Source organism: Diadema antillarum, unplaced genomic scaffold (genome assembly GCF_040938485.1).
Source record: "Diadema antillarum isolate AM-2024a unplaced genomic scaffold, OU_Dant_1.0 seq00002390_RagTag, whole genome shotgun sequence".
NCBI lineage: Eukaryota > Metazoa > Echinodermata > Echinoidea > Diadematoida > Diadematidae > Diadema > Diadema antillarum.
In genome coordinates this window covers 32,815-47,524 of record NW_027273001.1, presented here as the reverse complement: position 1 = coordinate 47,524, position 14,710 = coordinate 32,815, and the positions used below count along the sequence as shown (strand labels likewise).

General features: G+C 38.8%; 1 protein-coding gene across 1 annotated transcript; it reads right to left on the bottom strand.

The window, feature by feature from the left end:
• Positions 1 to 321: 321 nt before the first annotated feature.
• On the bottom strand, positions 322 to 6,958 carry LOC139714699 (proton-coupled folate transporter-like). Its single transcript, XM_071626372.1, has 5 exons — positions 5,929 to 6,958; positions 5,166 to 5,297; positions 3,401 to 3,484; positions 1,489 to 1,645; positions 322 to 628 (listed from the first exon to the last, which is right to left on the bottom strand). The coding sequence occupies exons 1-5, from the start codon at positions 6,956 to 6,958 to the stop codon at positions 322 to 324; spliced, it is 1,710 nt and encodes a 569-aa protein (XP_071482473.1).
• Between the last annotated feature and the right edge of the window lie 7,752 nt (positions 6,959 to 14,710).

Genomic DNA, 14,710 nt, shown 5'->3' with positions numbered 1-14,710 from the left:
ACACTTTGTCTACAGTTAACATGATGCCAACATCAAAGTCATCATCAGATGCTATCGTATAAGGTGAAGATGACTGATTACACAATACAATCTTCACCTCGGTCTGCCCCTCTTGATACAAAACGTTTTGACATGATTGTCGTGAACGAGTCCTTGAGATTAACACAGCATACGTGCAGCAAGTGTGATTATACACAATATTTAGAAAGAATCATATTAGTGCATTTCTTTACTTTCCCTGTAACGATAATATCAGCTGAAGAAAGTGCACCATCATTGAGGTAAGACTTTGGTTCGAACATCGTGTCTTGAGCATCATGATCAGGCAAGGTTTTCTGCACTGTTTGCGAAGTGCTTATCGGCTACATTCGGCAGACCTGCGTCGATTAATTTCTGCCTCAGTAACCATGGCAACGACTTCTCCCCGGCCTCTTCCACTTTTCTCCGCCAAGTACGGAGCATTTTCAGCGCGTCTCTCTTACTTCCGGCGTACAATCGCCCGATCTCTTCTGCGTTGAAGCCTAGGGCCACTCCCAGGTTCTGCATGATGTTGTCATTTCCTGCGATATCCCTCGCCACACCCTTCATTGTGGTCTCAAAGTCAGTTGGTGCCGAGTTGTGTAAAATGCTGAAGAGCAGACAAGGTAAGATTTTAATCATTGCAAGATAATGGATTTCCAAAAACCTTCAAGCAAAATATCAGGCTTTTCGTTTTGAAAGTGGCGGTAGACTTGGTAGAGTGATACGCATGGATGGCAAAAGACATTAATAAAACAAATTCTTTTGACAAATTGTGAAGTATTCTAAATCTTAAATCTTCACTAACAGGAAAATCGTAAGCACAATAGCACAAAGTCTTTTTTCCCTTCTTATCGCTTTTGATAGCTTTATTATTTCACTTTTGTCGTTACGTATTCGCGTACTTCAAGTGGTAATCAAATGAAATTTCATAACAGGTTTCTACTCGGGTAGGACGTCGGACCAAAGATAGTGACATTATTGATACTTGTTTACCTTTTAAAAGAAATGTGTTGAGGATATAGTACAGTTTTTTTCAGAGCTTGGTTATTCAGCTATCATGCCGACAAACCTATGACATTTCATCTCCTTGACGTTATAATATAGTGTGAAATTGTGTGTTTGTGCAATGCTGCACTTCTGTGCACGTATGCAAACTGACACACTTACACACACACACACACACACACACACACGCACATACACTTTTTTTTTCAAAGTTTGTCTTATTGTATTCGTTGCTATATACATCCCATTTGAATGTTTAGATATATGCAAAATGAATATAAGAAACATTGTAATCAATTATCTCCTCTCATATCAAGGTACACTTTAATTATTCTACCTGAATATTAAGGTAAAAAAAAATAAATGTCCGAAATATTCGATATGATATCTATATAATGACATCACACATCCACAAAAATAAACAAACAAACAAACAAGCATGATACATTGCTTACAACTTACAAGGTCAAGACGATAGGAATAAGTGGTACCCCAGCCAACACGTAAAAGGTGAGAGTCGGTAGCGTGTGCACGGTGTGCGCGTAGACACCGAATGACATGACCTTTGCGATGAACTTCACCGTGTTTCCGATGCACGCCCCGTAAGTGAAGACGGACGCTGGATATAATAGCATGGTAGAACAAGGATAATTATTCACGATGTCACAGATATATGGTTGTATATTCAAGGAAAGTAGAGTGAGGTGAATTTTGAATCTTTATCAACTTTGGTTCTTTTGAAATTGCAAAGATGCAGTTCAGTCATGTCTGTGAAAACATCTTTAGTTGTACTTTAGTAGGCCTAAAAAGGGCAAATACTATTCCGTCATGATATCAAACACACATAGGCCTAATTGTCATAGACAACCTAATAACCTTACGGGTCCTTATGCTTTTTTTATTGAGTCTATGAAAAATGTCACAGGGATCCTTATACCTAATGAAAACTAATTTTTCACCTGTTCGTTCATGAAAAAAAAAATGAAGCAATATATATGGGTATGTATGTGTATGTATAGGATAGGTACATAATATGTATGTATGTATTATGTATGTGAGCATGTATATGTATGTATGTATACCATGTACCTTACCATTACTGTGCACAATTATTAGCCATGATATATTTTGTTATTTCATGTCAGATAACCTCATGCAGAATACTTTGTATTCATTCATTACTATTTTCATAGTGCATATTCGGTCATTACTATGGCAAAGGCAATTGAACGTGTTAACTTTAATATTATTATCATATCATATTATTTATTATCATTACTATTATTGTAAAGTAGTTATAGTGGTACACATACACTCTGTAATTTTCCCTTTTCCCCCTACCCTTCCCTATCTCTCTCTATCCCTTATTCTATCCAGAGTAGCTATAGCATAGAGTCTCCATACCGTCAAGCCTCGGCTTATTTTGGAGACCCTTCTGTTTACCCTAAGCTGTTTGTATTTGTCTTGTTTTGTACTGAAAAACTATGTGTTCGATATACTGTTTGTCATAAATGACTTGTACATATCTGATGTAACGGAATTAAGCAGAAATAAATCAAATCAAATCAAATCAAATCAAATCAAATCAAATCAAATCAAATCAAATCAAATATTTTTCAGAATAGGCCACTATACAATGCTAGATAGATGGTGCATTACAAAAGTTAATATTGTACTTATTATCACTATATTTTATGTATAATAAAGTGACGACGTACAGATTGCATTGCAGTAAATAATTTGCATTGCAGTACACCAATTTCTAACAGTTTTGTAGATTGAATGGTTGGAATGATAGTACGAGATAATATACGATGCAATTGTCTTTGAAATTTTATAAATTATTGTATTCCAGGAATGGTCTTGAGGTTACAAGCACATAATAGAGCCTAATGTTCAGCATCAGCAATGATCAGCCTTTCTGATGTCACAGTGTCGCCTTCGCGGAAATTTCTGAAATGAAATTCTTGAAATTTTTGAATAAAAATTAGAATATATAAGGCACGACTTTCTCTGGCAAGTTTTTGTTTTATTTTTTATTCTTTTATTTTTATTATTTTTTTACCTTAACAGGTGTGTACGACCATTAGGGCTTGGCCTGATAAAATTGCGGGTAGTAGGACCTACCCGATTACAGTGGGTTATTCCGAAAGAGTCGTTATTCTGAAAGTTATTTTTTAAATCCGAAAACGCGATAAGGTTCGTCATTCAGAAGATTCGTTAGTACACACGTTTCTGTTTGATTTTCGGATTAACGAGCATCTATAGGAATACGGAATTTGTGTGTTTTAGAATAACAACCCTTCGGAATGACAAGATGAATTGGAGAACTGGGGCCACCCTTGAAGATTGCTGTGGAGGATAAATCTCTTACCTTGCTCGTGCTCGTCCACCATCTTGGACATGAGACCGCGGACTAGCGGGGCGATGAAGCTGGACATCGTACCGGCTACCACGCCTGTATAGACGACGATGACGGGTGGTAGGAACAGAAATTTAAAGGGAGAGAGAAAAGATCAGCGTACACGGATTATTAAAGTAGATGTATTCAATACACAGGGGCGTATAGACAGCGGGGGGAGGGGAGGGGGTATGCATCCCCCAGTTCACAAGGTGGGGAGGACATGTATAATCATTTAAAAAAAAAGCAAAAGTTCCACACTCTCTCCTTTGTTCCAGCGCTATAAACTTAGTACACATGAAAACACACACGCGGAAAAGAGGTGATTATATTGCAGATTTATTACCACAATAATTATAGCCATTCGTAATGTCCATCAATATTCACATTTTCCCTTCTTTTTGATTGAAAATTTTCCAAATATTCACATAAAAGTGTGCAACAGATTGTTCAATTTCAGTTTTAAAAATGCAAAAGCTCTATTCGTGTGGGAGGGGGCACAAGACTAAAGCAACACGCAATTTGGGGTACATTTTCAGTGAGGAGGCACTAGACTACCCGGGTATACCCAGTTTCGATCACAGGGGTAGGCTCCTATTGGTACTTTTTATATGTGGTGTGTCAAAAATCAGAAAAAGGGCTCATTTTGGTTAATCCCAAAGGAGGAGGAGACTAACCCACAGGGGTTTGGAGATGCAGCATTTATAGTGCACGACTGCAATCATACAATCCTGCGATTTTACCCTTTGTTCATTTTTCCCCTTTATCTCTTTCTGGTAAAAGCCCGAGTGCAAAACTGCAAGGTGCACAATATTTTACCATGGACTGCACGAATTGACAAAACACAAACATCAAAGCGCAAACAAGAAGGCTGATTCCAAGTGAAGCTTAATTCTTGCCTGACAAATATCATTGACATGGTAATTCCTTCATAAGTCATTTTGAACCATGATTTCAAGTACATTGAAAATACTGTATGACCTAGTTTAGTTCATGATTTCCAACATTTCCTTCTATCATAGGTGAAATCAGTTCAGTCAGTATGACGCTCACATTCTTTAAAGAACTCTTTCATAAAATTTACTTTCATGCCCTTCACCACTGTCCAATTGTCGAGTTTATTTACACTTTTTGTGAGATCTGAATGGTGTTTGCATTTTCGTTTTCCTGCATTCCAACAATGATAGATGATCTACGGTATAATACAGTATTCACTTCCAGCGGTGGGGTACATATTATTATCCTAACATGCATCGTTAATTAAACACAATAATATGACTTGGTCCAGTAAAAATTCCGTGAGAGTTGCCTGAGGGGCTTTCATCCATGCGGATTTTTTTTTTCTTCATTCTGATTATATACGTATCATTTTTTTTTTTATTGGTGATAGATTTTCGCCACGTTCATTACTATACCAATACATATTGACTGTGTATGTAGAATAGATGAACACGAACAAGACTGACTATATAGAAGCAAATTTTCAACATACATCTTATTACCTCCAACTCTTTTCCCCCTCTGGCTTGCAACATTTCGTATCTTCGTGTGAGAGCTTCGATCAATAGCGATCTAAAATAAGTTATAAAAGTGAGTCTAAACTCATGTCAACCGATGTTTTGATGGTTTTAGATTAACTATTCATTTGTTATTTCTATTCATTGAGAGCGTGGGCATAGCGTGACCAAGCGCAAAAGAAAATTATGGGCCTACTGGTGAGTAAGATAACCACACTTACTTATATACAAAACCGTCGTAGTCTTTGCAAAAGCCGTTACCATGCTCATTGCCATCGCACTGAACAAGCTGGCGTACATCATCCAGTAATCATTGCTGAAGTAGTAGACTAACTGTCCACCGATAATCGATCCTGCAATGCGCCGAAAGAAAACACAAAATTGCCAATCATCTTTCCTAAGTCAGTATAAAATCACGGATTAGTCATCCTTCAAACCGATTCGTGCAAAAACATGCAGAGTGAGATATTATTAGAGAGAGAAAAAACATAGAGTGAAATAGAGAGAAGAGACTGTATGCCCTGTGCAAGCGTATACTCCGTCTATCAACTGATCAATAGAAGTACTATCTATAAAATTGGCTATTAGAAAAAACAAAACAACTATGCAAGTAATTACAATGTCTCAAACATATCTATCACCAGAAATGGCGTTCACAGAAATGTCTTTCAGAGTAAACACGAGGTAGAAACTTGATAAGAACGGGACTGCTGTAAATCTTACCAATACAGAGTTTCATAGTCGGCGTTCTTGATTCCGCTTTCGTAAACGTTTGACACGTCCCCATCCCCCACCCCATTCTACCCTTTTGATTCGATATGAAATTGACCTTCATGGCTGTACGTGTGTATTATTATCTTTCCAGTGCATTAAGATCCATCACAAGCCAATTAACGAACCATGCAGGTTTTATTTACTGTTCATCAGGGCGTCACATATTTCCTGACATAGATAGAAACTACGTCTTTGCCCGTCAATGCTTACCTACTCCCGGAAGCACCAAGGACGCAGCTGAGAAGAAGCCAACGTCGAGGGCTGACCAGCAGAAAGGCTCCGCGAGCCCGTGGAGCACGACGACGCTCTGGCAACCTGACACGCTGATGAGGCCGAACAAGAGCACGCAGCCTGCGGCGACCAGCTTGGCGCTGCGGGAACGGTTGGCAAGGCTGAAGAGGCTGCAGGTACTACCCGTCCCTTTTCCCTCCGCTGCATCCGTCGCGGCGGCAGTCGTTTTGGCAGCGGCATCCTTGTCCTTCTCGACTGTTTCGATCAGGATAAATGGCGAAGCAGCGTACAATAATGCTAAAACCAGCAGAATGAGCGATAGCCAATACGATGATTCGTATCCGAAGTAAGAAATGAGATAGCCATTCGATATCTGACTCGATCCGTTACCAAAAAAGTACACGACCTCGGTGACTGCGATTCGCAGTGTCCTTTGTTTTTTGTCCGTGGTGTCCGCTATGTACGTTTGGGCCCCGGCGAAGAGGAGAACCACGCCACCAGATACCCCTTGAAGCAACTCGGCAAGGTAGAACGTCCACAGAGGAAAATGAAAGTAAGAAATGAGAAGGAACAAGACGCACTGAACGATGAACCCTACACAGGGCACCAGCATTGTGACCTTTCTTCCAACGACGTTACTGATGGCGCCAACGAAAACGGTGGTGAAAAACGCGGGAAACGTCGAAATCGCGTAGAGGTACAAACTCCATACGGCCGTCTGACGTTGAATCTCGTCTTCAACCTCAGTGTGATTGGCATGGGCGCACAGCGACTCAGTCGTAGAGTTGGTTACGCCGAAGCTAAAGGGCTGGTGATGCTCCTCGCTGATGCGAGCTTTCAGGTACTGCAGCCTCGTTACGATCATGGCTTTCCTTGCCAGTGCTACGAACAGCAGTACGGGCTCGACGGTGATCCATCTTGAGCGAGCACGAGCACGGTTTCCAGTTCCTTTCAGGGCATCCTCAACGACCTCACGACTTTGGACTTCATCCGCGAGGGACGGCGACATGACCGTGCAAAGTAACGCCGCGCTCTCTTCCTAAGTCCTGCAAAATATCACATAAAAAAGAAAGTCATCATCCATTGCACAGTTTGGCACTGTGCATACTTGGTAATTGTTTGTTTGTTTCCTTGTGCATATATTTTCTCATTAATTCTGCTCAAAAGGTACGATGAAAAAATGTACATAGGCCTATTCATGCCAATTGAAAATAGAGCATTCACAAAAATTGACTCAATGTCATTTTTCAATAGAATATCACTGTTCTTCCACGGAGCCCAGTATAATACATCGACAAAAATAATGTAGACATAATTTATCACACAATGGCAAGTGAATACACCAGTAGAATTAACGTAAAAGCACATCGACAACCAATCGGCGACCAAAATTTGCACGATGGTGCAGACCGGTTAGCGACCGGTTGCCGACAGGTAGACGACGGTTTCCAAACCATTTGGCGTCAACCGACCGAGCCTTGCTCGAACCTTGCGAACGTTTTGCTAAAAGCAAAAACAACAAAACAAAACAAAAACAAGAAAGAGCCAAAGATGACAATGAATATAGTTAGGCCACTGTTTTGCAGAAAGGTTTAGAAATGGCATCTGATTTGCGACTTCATGAAGTCAACTAGAAATTGGTCGCCGATTGGTTGGTTAGATCTCGTCGGTGACCACTTGGCAATTAGAATTAGTGGTCAGCAATTTGTCAGCAACTGGTTGCCGAATAAAGATCTCCATACTACGGATCAGAAATCACTGCATGTCACTCCTAAAGATGTTTGCGACCTATCCACAGTTTTTCACGACCAATTAAATACTAGAAAAAAAAAAACTCTTGGCGACAGACTTGGTCTGGAAAAAGATTTTCGATGCAGCATCGCAAACCTCCAGCCGGTATCTTCACGATAATCAAATTAACATTATTTGTTCCGGGTTTAGGAGGAGCAAGTGCATCACCTGTCCTCAAATCATAACAAAAAAAACTCAATTACTCTCTAAAAGAAATCGAGTGAAAATTTTCACTCTAAAAAGAGTGAATACAAAAAAGAGTGAATTTCGAGTGAAATTGGAGTGAATTTAGAGTGAAAATGCTCATTTTCACTCATTTTGGAGTGACGTCAGGGATCACTCGAAGATTTTGGAGTGATCCCTGACGTCACTCCAAAAAGAGTGAAAATGAGCATTTTCACTCAAAATTCATTCCAATTTCACTCGAAATTCACTCTTTTTTGTATTCACTCTTTTTAGAGTGAAAATTTTCACTCGATTTTTTTTAGAGAGTATGTTACTTTCTTCCATGGGTTTTAATGCCATATTGTGTAAAATCTCATAAACAAAATATAACGTTGCATGTTTCAATCTTCGCATTTCCAGTAGCTTTTGAGTTTACGGCGCGACAGATTGGCGAGGGCGGTGAGATGTGAACGTTTCTACAATTGCTCTGGGATATACCCCACCCAAAGAGCTACTAAGTAGCTCTTTGCCCTGGAGGTGCTACCTTGCATGCGCCCTCACACGTCATTACAGCAGGTTAACAAAGTGTTAACCACTTTTAATTTCTAACAAAGACCAGCAAAACATTTAGCACTACAACTAAACATTTAGTTTTAGCAAAACGTTTACCATTCTAACGTGGAACAATTAGGAATCACTGATTGTAAACACGAATGACTGAAACCTCATTCTGATGTGGACATAATATTATGCAAACTCACTTTTTTAAGCATGCGCAAAAAGGAGAAGCCGCAATGCAGGTAAATGAATACACTCTCAAAGTACAGTCTGTGTGGCCACTCTCTACTAAAAACGAAGAGGACTTGAAATGCGGTCGTCCGTCTCTGCGTAACGTTGATCTCTCTTTGAAACTTCAGACGCGGGCGCTCGATTGACATTTCGCATTTTCAGATGACGTCACTCGTGGTTATACAGTGATAACAAAATACAATAAAAGAATTTGGGTAAAGTCGGACAAGGAAGGCTACGCGTAACTCGGTGTGCTCAAGCGAGGAAGAGGTAGAAAGGCGTCGTTTATTCTGATCAATTTCTATGAAGCCTGTTCATATCCTTACTTGTAGTTTATTGTGTGTTTGTTTCCACTATGTGAAATTTTGTTTGTGTCTTTGCTTGTCACTTGCTTGTTTTTATCGACAGATAAAAACAAGCAAGTGAGTTGGCTCAGTCGGTAGCGCGACTGCCTCACGATCCTAAGGGCCCGGGTTTGAACCCGAGTCGGGACTGAGCAATGTTGTGTGTAAGCATACCGTCCCCTCTAGCAAGAGGCAAAACACTCTTTTCTGTCCCTCGGATAGGACATAAAATGGAGGTCCCGTGTATGAGAGAGTAACAACTCATGCACGTAAAAGATCCCGCTCATTCATAAATCGCAAAGAGCAGGATGTTTAACCCGGTGAAGTGGTCCCACCTCACATCCAACTGGACCCCATGGAAGACCAGCTTATAGCGTAGCTGAATATGGGCTCTCCAGCCATCTTCTCAGATGGAAATGAACAAACAAACAAAACAAACAGACAGATGATATGGGGTGCAGATTTTTTTTTTATTCTCGGGCATGACAGCGAGACTACTCAAACAAAACTTAGATTATTTCAGCAAGCTTGTGTCTATCACTTTCCAGATGACTTCATTAAAGGACAAGTCCACCTTCATAGACATGTGGGTTGAGTGAATGCAGCAAAATTAGTAGAACACATCAGTGAAAGTTTGAGGAAAATCGGACAATCCGTTCAAAAGTTATGAATTTTTGAAGTTTCTGCTCAGTCACGGCTGGATGAGAAGACTACTATACCTTGTGATGTCACATGTGTACAACGATATAAAGAAAGAATAAAGAAAATTCAACATATTTTTACTTTTCACGCTTAACAAAAGAATACTCGACTTCTCTCTTTCAGAAGGCAGGGGGAATAACAATTAACCTTAACGTACGTCAGTAACAAGTCGAAGAAATGTGCACTTTATTCAAAAAGTGAAGTTTTGTGAAATTCTCTTTTTATTTTCCTTATATCGTTGTACGCATGTGGTATACACTGTATTAGTCTTCTCATCCAGCAGTGACTGCGCAGATACTTTAAAAATTCATAACTTTTGAACGGATTGTCCGATTTTCCCCAAACTTTCACTGATGTGTTCTACTAAATTTGCTGCATTCACTCAACCCACATGTCTATGAAGGTGGACTTGTCCTTTAATCTATCTTAATCATGAACCTGCTGGTAACTGGTGTTCAAACCATGCCGGCTGATGTTCGTTATTCCGAAGGTTCGCTATTCCGAAGGTTCGTTATTCCGAAGGTTCGTTAATCCGAAACACGCAAATTCCCTATACCTAGAGGTTCGTTAATCCGAAAATGAAAAAGGGTTCGTTAATCCGAACAATTATGGCGTTATTCCGAAGGTTCGTTATTCCGAAGATTTGTTAATCCGTAAATGAAATTCGGAATAACGAACCTTCGGAATAACGAGCTGTAACTGTATTGTCGCAGAATAATTCTGACTATGTAGATTTCAAAACTGTACGTTCGCCATTTCGTCTTTCCTGCTGTGAACGCTTTAAAAAAGGCAAATGCTTTTTCACAGAAAACGGGAAAGGAAAGCAATTTGCCTGAATATGCAACGTTAAGAAAATTGGGAGTTAGTAATGCATTAATGGTGCAGTAAAAATGCAACAGGTATGGTGTGTGTAGTGAATAGGGTTGGAAAATATTATTGTCAATTCTATTCCGTGTTGAAGCCATCAACTTCGGACATAGATGAAGAACGTTATGGAGCGTTAGAATTCCAAAAATGTAAATATCGAAAATACCTTGGTCGCAACCACACTCACAGACACATTTCATGAGACAATGATTTCATCGATTCACAAGACGTCATTCTAACACTAACTTTTTTTTAAACATGATATTTAGTTTAACTCGAATTCCTTTCTCTCTTAAAGTGCATCATCACGACTCTACGATAATTTCATTCTGAGGGAAAAAAATATTCTTTTCACTTCAATTCGAAAAAAATATGAATTTTGGTGAAGATCTTTAATAGGCGTGTCTTTACCATCCAATCTACAACTGTAATTTGCATACTCTCTGTGTGTTATGTCAAGGAGCTTTAATTGAAGTTTCTCAGGCTATATTACGGAAAGGAGAAATTGGAAAGGGATAGTAAGACAGAGAACACGAAGACGAGTGTGTGTGTGTGTGTGTGTGTGTGTGTGTGTGTGTGTGTGTGCGTTTTCTTTTATCATTAAAAAGTGAGTGTGTGTAAGTGTGTGTGTGTGCGTGTGCGTGCGTGTGTGATGGAGAGTGAGAGGGACGGACTCATACGAGATAATTGTCGTATCATCCGATCTACCATGAAACCATGCTTCAGTTTCAAAAGCCTGATGTAAGCTATTATGACTATCCTTTGTGACAGGAAGCCATTGAAGAAAAGAGCGACGCTAACGGTGGGATATCGATCGATGTCTCTACAAAAAAAATAAAAAAAGGATGACAGTCAAAGCGACGCGACGGCACTCCACAGAGAAGCTCTGTGACGTAAATTTGTTCATTGTTGAAAAGGGGGTGGGGGGTCCATGGGGAAAAGAAGAACGCGTCACGCGATGAATTCCTAGAAGAGCGCATCATGCTGTCCTGCTGTTTACAAAACACATTCCTTCTGGTAATAGCAACACGAGAGGAAAATGATTTTATTTCAACTTGATTTCATTTTATTCATCTTTATAGTTTTTGAGGTTAGCATTACAGTGGTCGTAGTGGAAAGTGTGAAAGAACGCATTTGAATAAATTAACAGAAGTCAAAGTATAGTTGGATTACAGGATGGTCTTCACGTATAGAAGGAAACAAAAAGTTCAAATCTTTATCATATTATGGAGTTTTCAGAAATATTTAGCAGCTTCCTGGGTTTCTTTACGTCGTTTCTGTTGTTGAATTCTGTTCTATCGATGTCATTTGACTCGATCTAATGATGATGAGTATCATGCAGTTATTACAGTTTCCTGTTTTCATTTCTAAGAAACTTCAGAACAACAACAACAAAAAAGAATTAAAGCATCTTCACTCTATGTTCAAGTTGACAGTGACAGAGAAAGTCCAAGCGAAGAGAATCGTATACAGAGCAACAAGTTATTGATAGATAGATAGATAGATAGATAGATAGATAGATAGATAGATAGATAGATAGATAGATACTAGTAGATAGATACGGCAGAATGCTTAGATTCATTGATTAATAGACGCAGGTGAAAACCTATCTAAGTCACTAAGTAAATAATTTTAACAATTGATTATTAATGACATGGAAGAAAGTAAGTACGTCACATCAACCCTTGGAAATTGGGTAGTGTAATCTTTGGAAATGGCAATTTCTATTCCCGAGATTGATAAGGGTGTACTTTTGAATTGCTATTTTTGTTTGATATTACTTTCAGGAGGTAAACAAAAATTAATCATGACTCTATTTTGTACGCATATGATATCCCTCGAACAAGACTTGAGTAATCATTTTCATCAAATTGTCAAATTTAGTAAATGTAATACTTTGACTAGAAGTTGGTTAAGATCATTTCTACACCGATCTTTTGCAATTAAAGTTATGATCTTAGTCAATTCATTTCAATTTAAATCAAAGCATCTCATAAAGCCAAGACATTAAAATCACAAAGATAAGAAGCGGGGTATGATAGAAAAAGGTAGATATGTACGTCACACTCTCCATATTTTTCATTTCCGGGTATGATCACTCCATACAGAAAACTCTAAAATTATTAATGAGTTGCTATTCCTACTAACCGTGACTAGGGAGTGAGGTGAAGTTGTATTGTCCCTTTGGAGTCGAGAGGAAATCATATTGTGGATGTATGTTTTAAAGTATCTAGGGCAATTGGAGCAATAAATAGAATAAGTGCAATAGTTCCTCCTGCCGTACTCTTAAGTTTATATCATACCATGATCTTGCCATTTCATGTATTGCAATATCATCTGGGGGAACTGTGCAAAATCTCTTTTAAACCGTATTTATATTTTACAAAAACGTGCAATAAGAATTATTACCCATTCACAGCCCCAAACCCACACAGGTCCCTTGTTCAAAAAGCTAAAATTGCTTTCTGTGTATGAAATTAATAAATGTGTTACCTGCACATTTGTGTATTCCTATATTAACAATATCTTGCCACATTTTTTAGACAACTGCTTCATTGAAAACAATACTCGTGTTGTATACAGTACTCGTCAAAGTAATAAGTTATATATTCCATTTTATAAATACAATGCTTCTAGACGTACTATAAGGTATGCTGGCCCACTTTTGTGGAATAACTTACCAGACAACATTAAAAGTACCATTAGTCTTTCGTCATTTAAAAGAAAGTATAAACAATTTCTTTTGATTTTGTAATCTCGTTTGACACACGCATGAATGACTTAGATAATATATTTCTTGCCTAATCACTTGTTTATTGTAATGTTTTGTCATCTGTATAGTCCCATGTATTCTGCAATGTTTTGTTCTGTGATAGTAATTAACAATCGTACCATTTTTAATTGTCAGGGATCAGCCTTTGAAAGGCATTTATGGCCTATTGTTGATTCCTCCACGTGTTATACATTTATTGCATTGCATCTTGTATGATGTAAGTTGCGCTCACGTAATGCTTGTATGTCTTTTTATCTACCCTGTGGAAATAAATGAAATGAAATGAAATGAAATGAAATTCCTACTAACCGTGACTAGGGAGTGAGGTGAAGTTGTATTGTCCCTTTGGAGTCGAGAGGAGATTATGGCGCCATTAAATCTTCAGACGTATTAGAGCCTAATTTTGGGGACAAATTATAGGTTTCGTAAAAACACATGAAACATAAAAACCAAGTATTTTCATACTAGAAGTCTGGATTGATGGACCCAATGATTTTTTTTTTCGGTTCTTCTTTGCAGAAAATGCCTACTAATTATCATGCAAGACCACAAGCAAGCCGACAATAACTATCTGAACGTCAGCAAGTCATAGGTCATTTTAGCCCTCCACTTCAAATTAAACTGTAACTGAGGTACACTGATGTCTTGGTGTATTTGAATGAAAACTATGACTACGAATAAATAGAATTATTCCAGCAGGTGCATTAAGGTACAGGAGAATGCTTTTTTTTCCAACCAAAACAAGAAATCCATTTTGCAGCACTTGCATGCAAATTTACCTCTTTGTACACAGTACATGGCATTTTTGACAGCTCTTAATCTAATTAAAAGATCAAGCCACGTTTTGAAAAAAAAAAATCAATGGATCAGATGTCATTGGAAACCATTCGCATCGCTGACTGATGATGAACTGGATGGTGGATGGTACCATGACAGGGAGGTGGTTCCACCTCGATTACATGGCCCGCTTGTAGTGGGTAGGATCCCGACGGCACTCTCAATGGTAGAGGGCGTGGTACATGTTCAATTAATAATACACCTCCCTATCCTGACGGGTCGCATTCTCGGAAGATGTAAGTGTTGTTGTTTGAATGTGTTTACAAGATATTGACCTATCTAGACCATTAAATGTGAGAATATTGGTTGGTAATTTATTGTAAATGAGGCTTCCGAGTAAGAAAGATGCATCAGTCATTACACCAAGATGTTACATTGTTAGTTTCGCATTATATATTCAGCAAGCAACCACTGACACAGTCCCATACCTTGCATTTTGTGTTTCCAAGAATAACGTACAGTGCAAGTGCAGTGCAGTGTACGTGTAGCCACT

Bases quoted from the DNA above. Each gene is read 5' to 3' on its own strand.
- LOC139714699 (XM_071626372.1), bottom strand. From the start codon at position 6,958: ATGTCGCCGTCCCTCGCGGATGAAGTCCAAAGTCGTGAGGTCGTTGAG. The intron at 5,298-5,928 runs GTAAGCATTGAC...GGCGCATTGCAG, and splicing joins CTTGGTGCTTCCGGGAGTAG to GATCGATTATCGGTGGACAG. The intron at 1,646-3,400 runs GTAAGAGATTTA...TATTATATCCAG, and splicing joins GGTGGACGAGCACGAGCAAG to CGTCCGTCTTCACTTACGGG.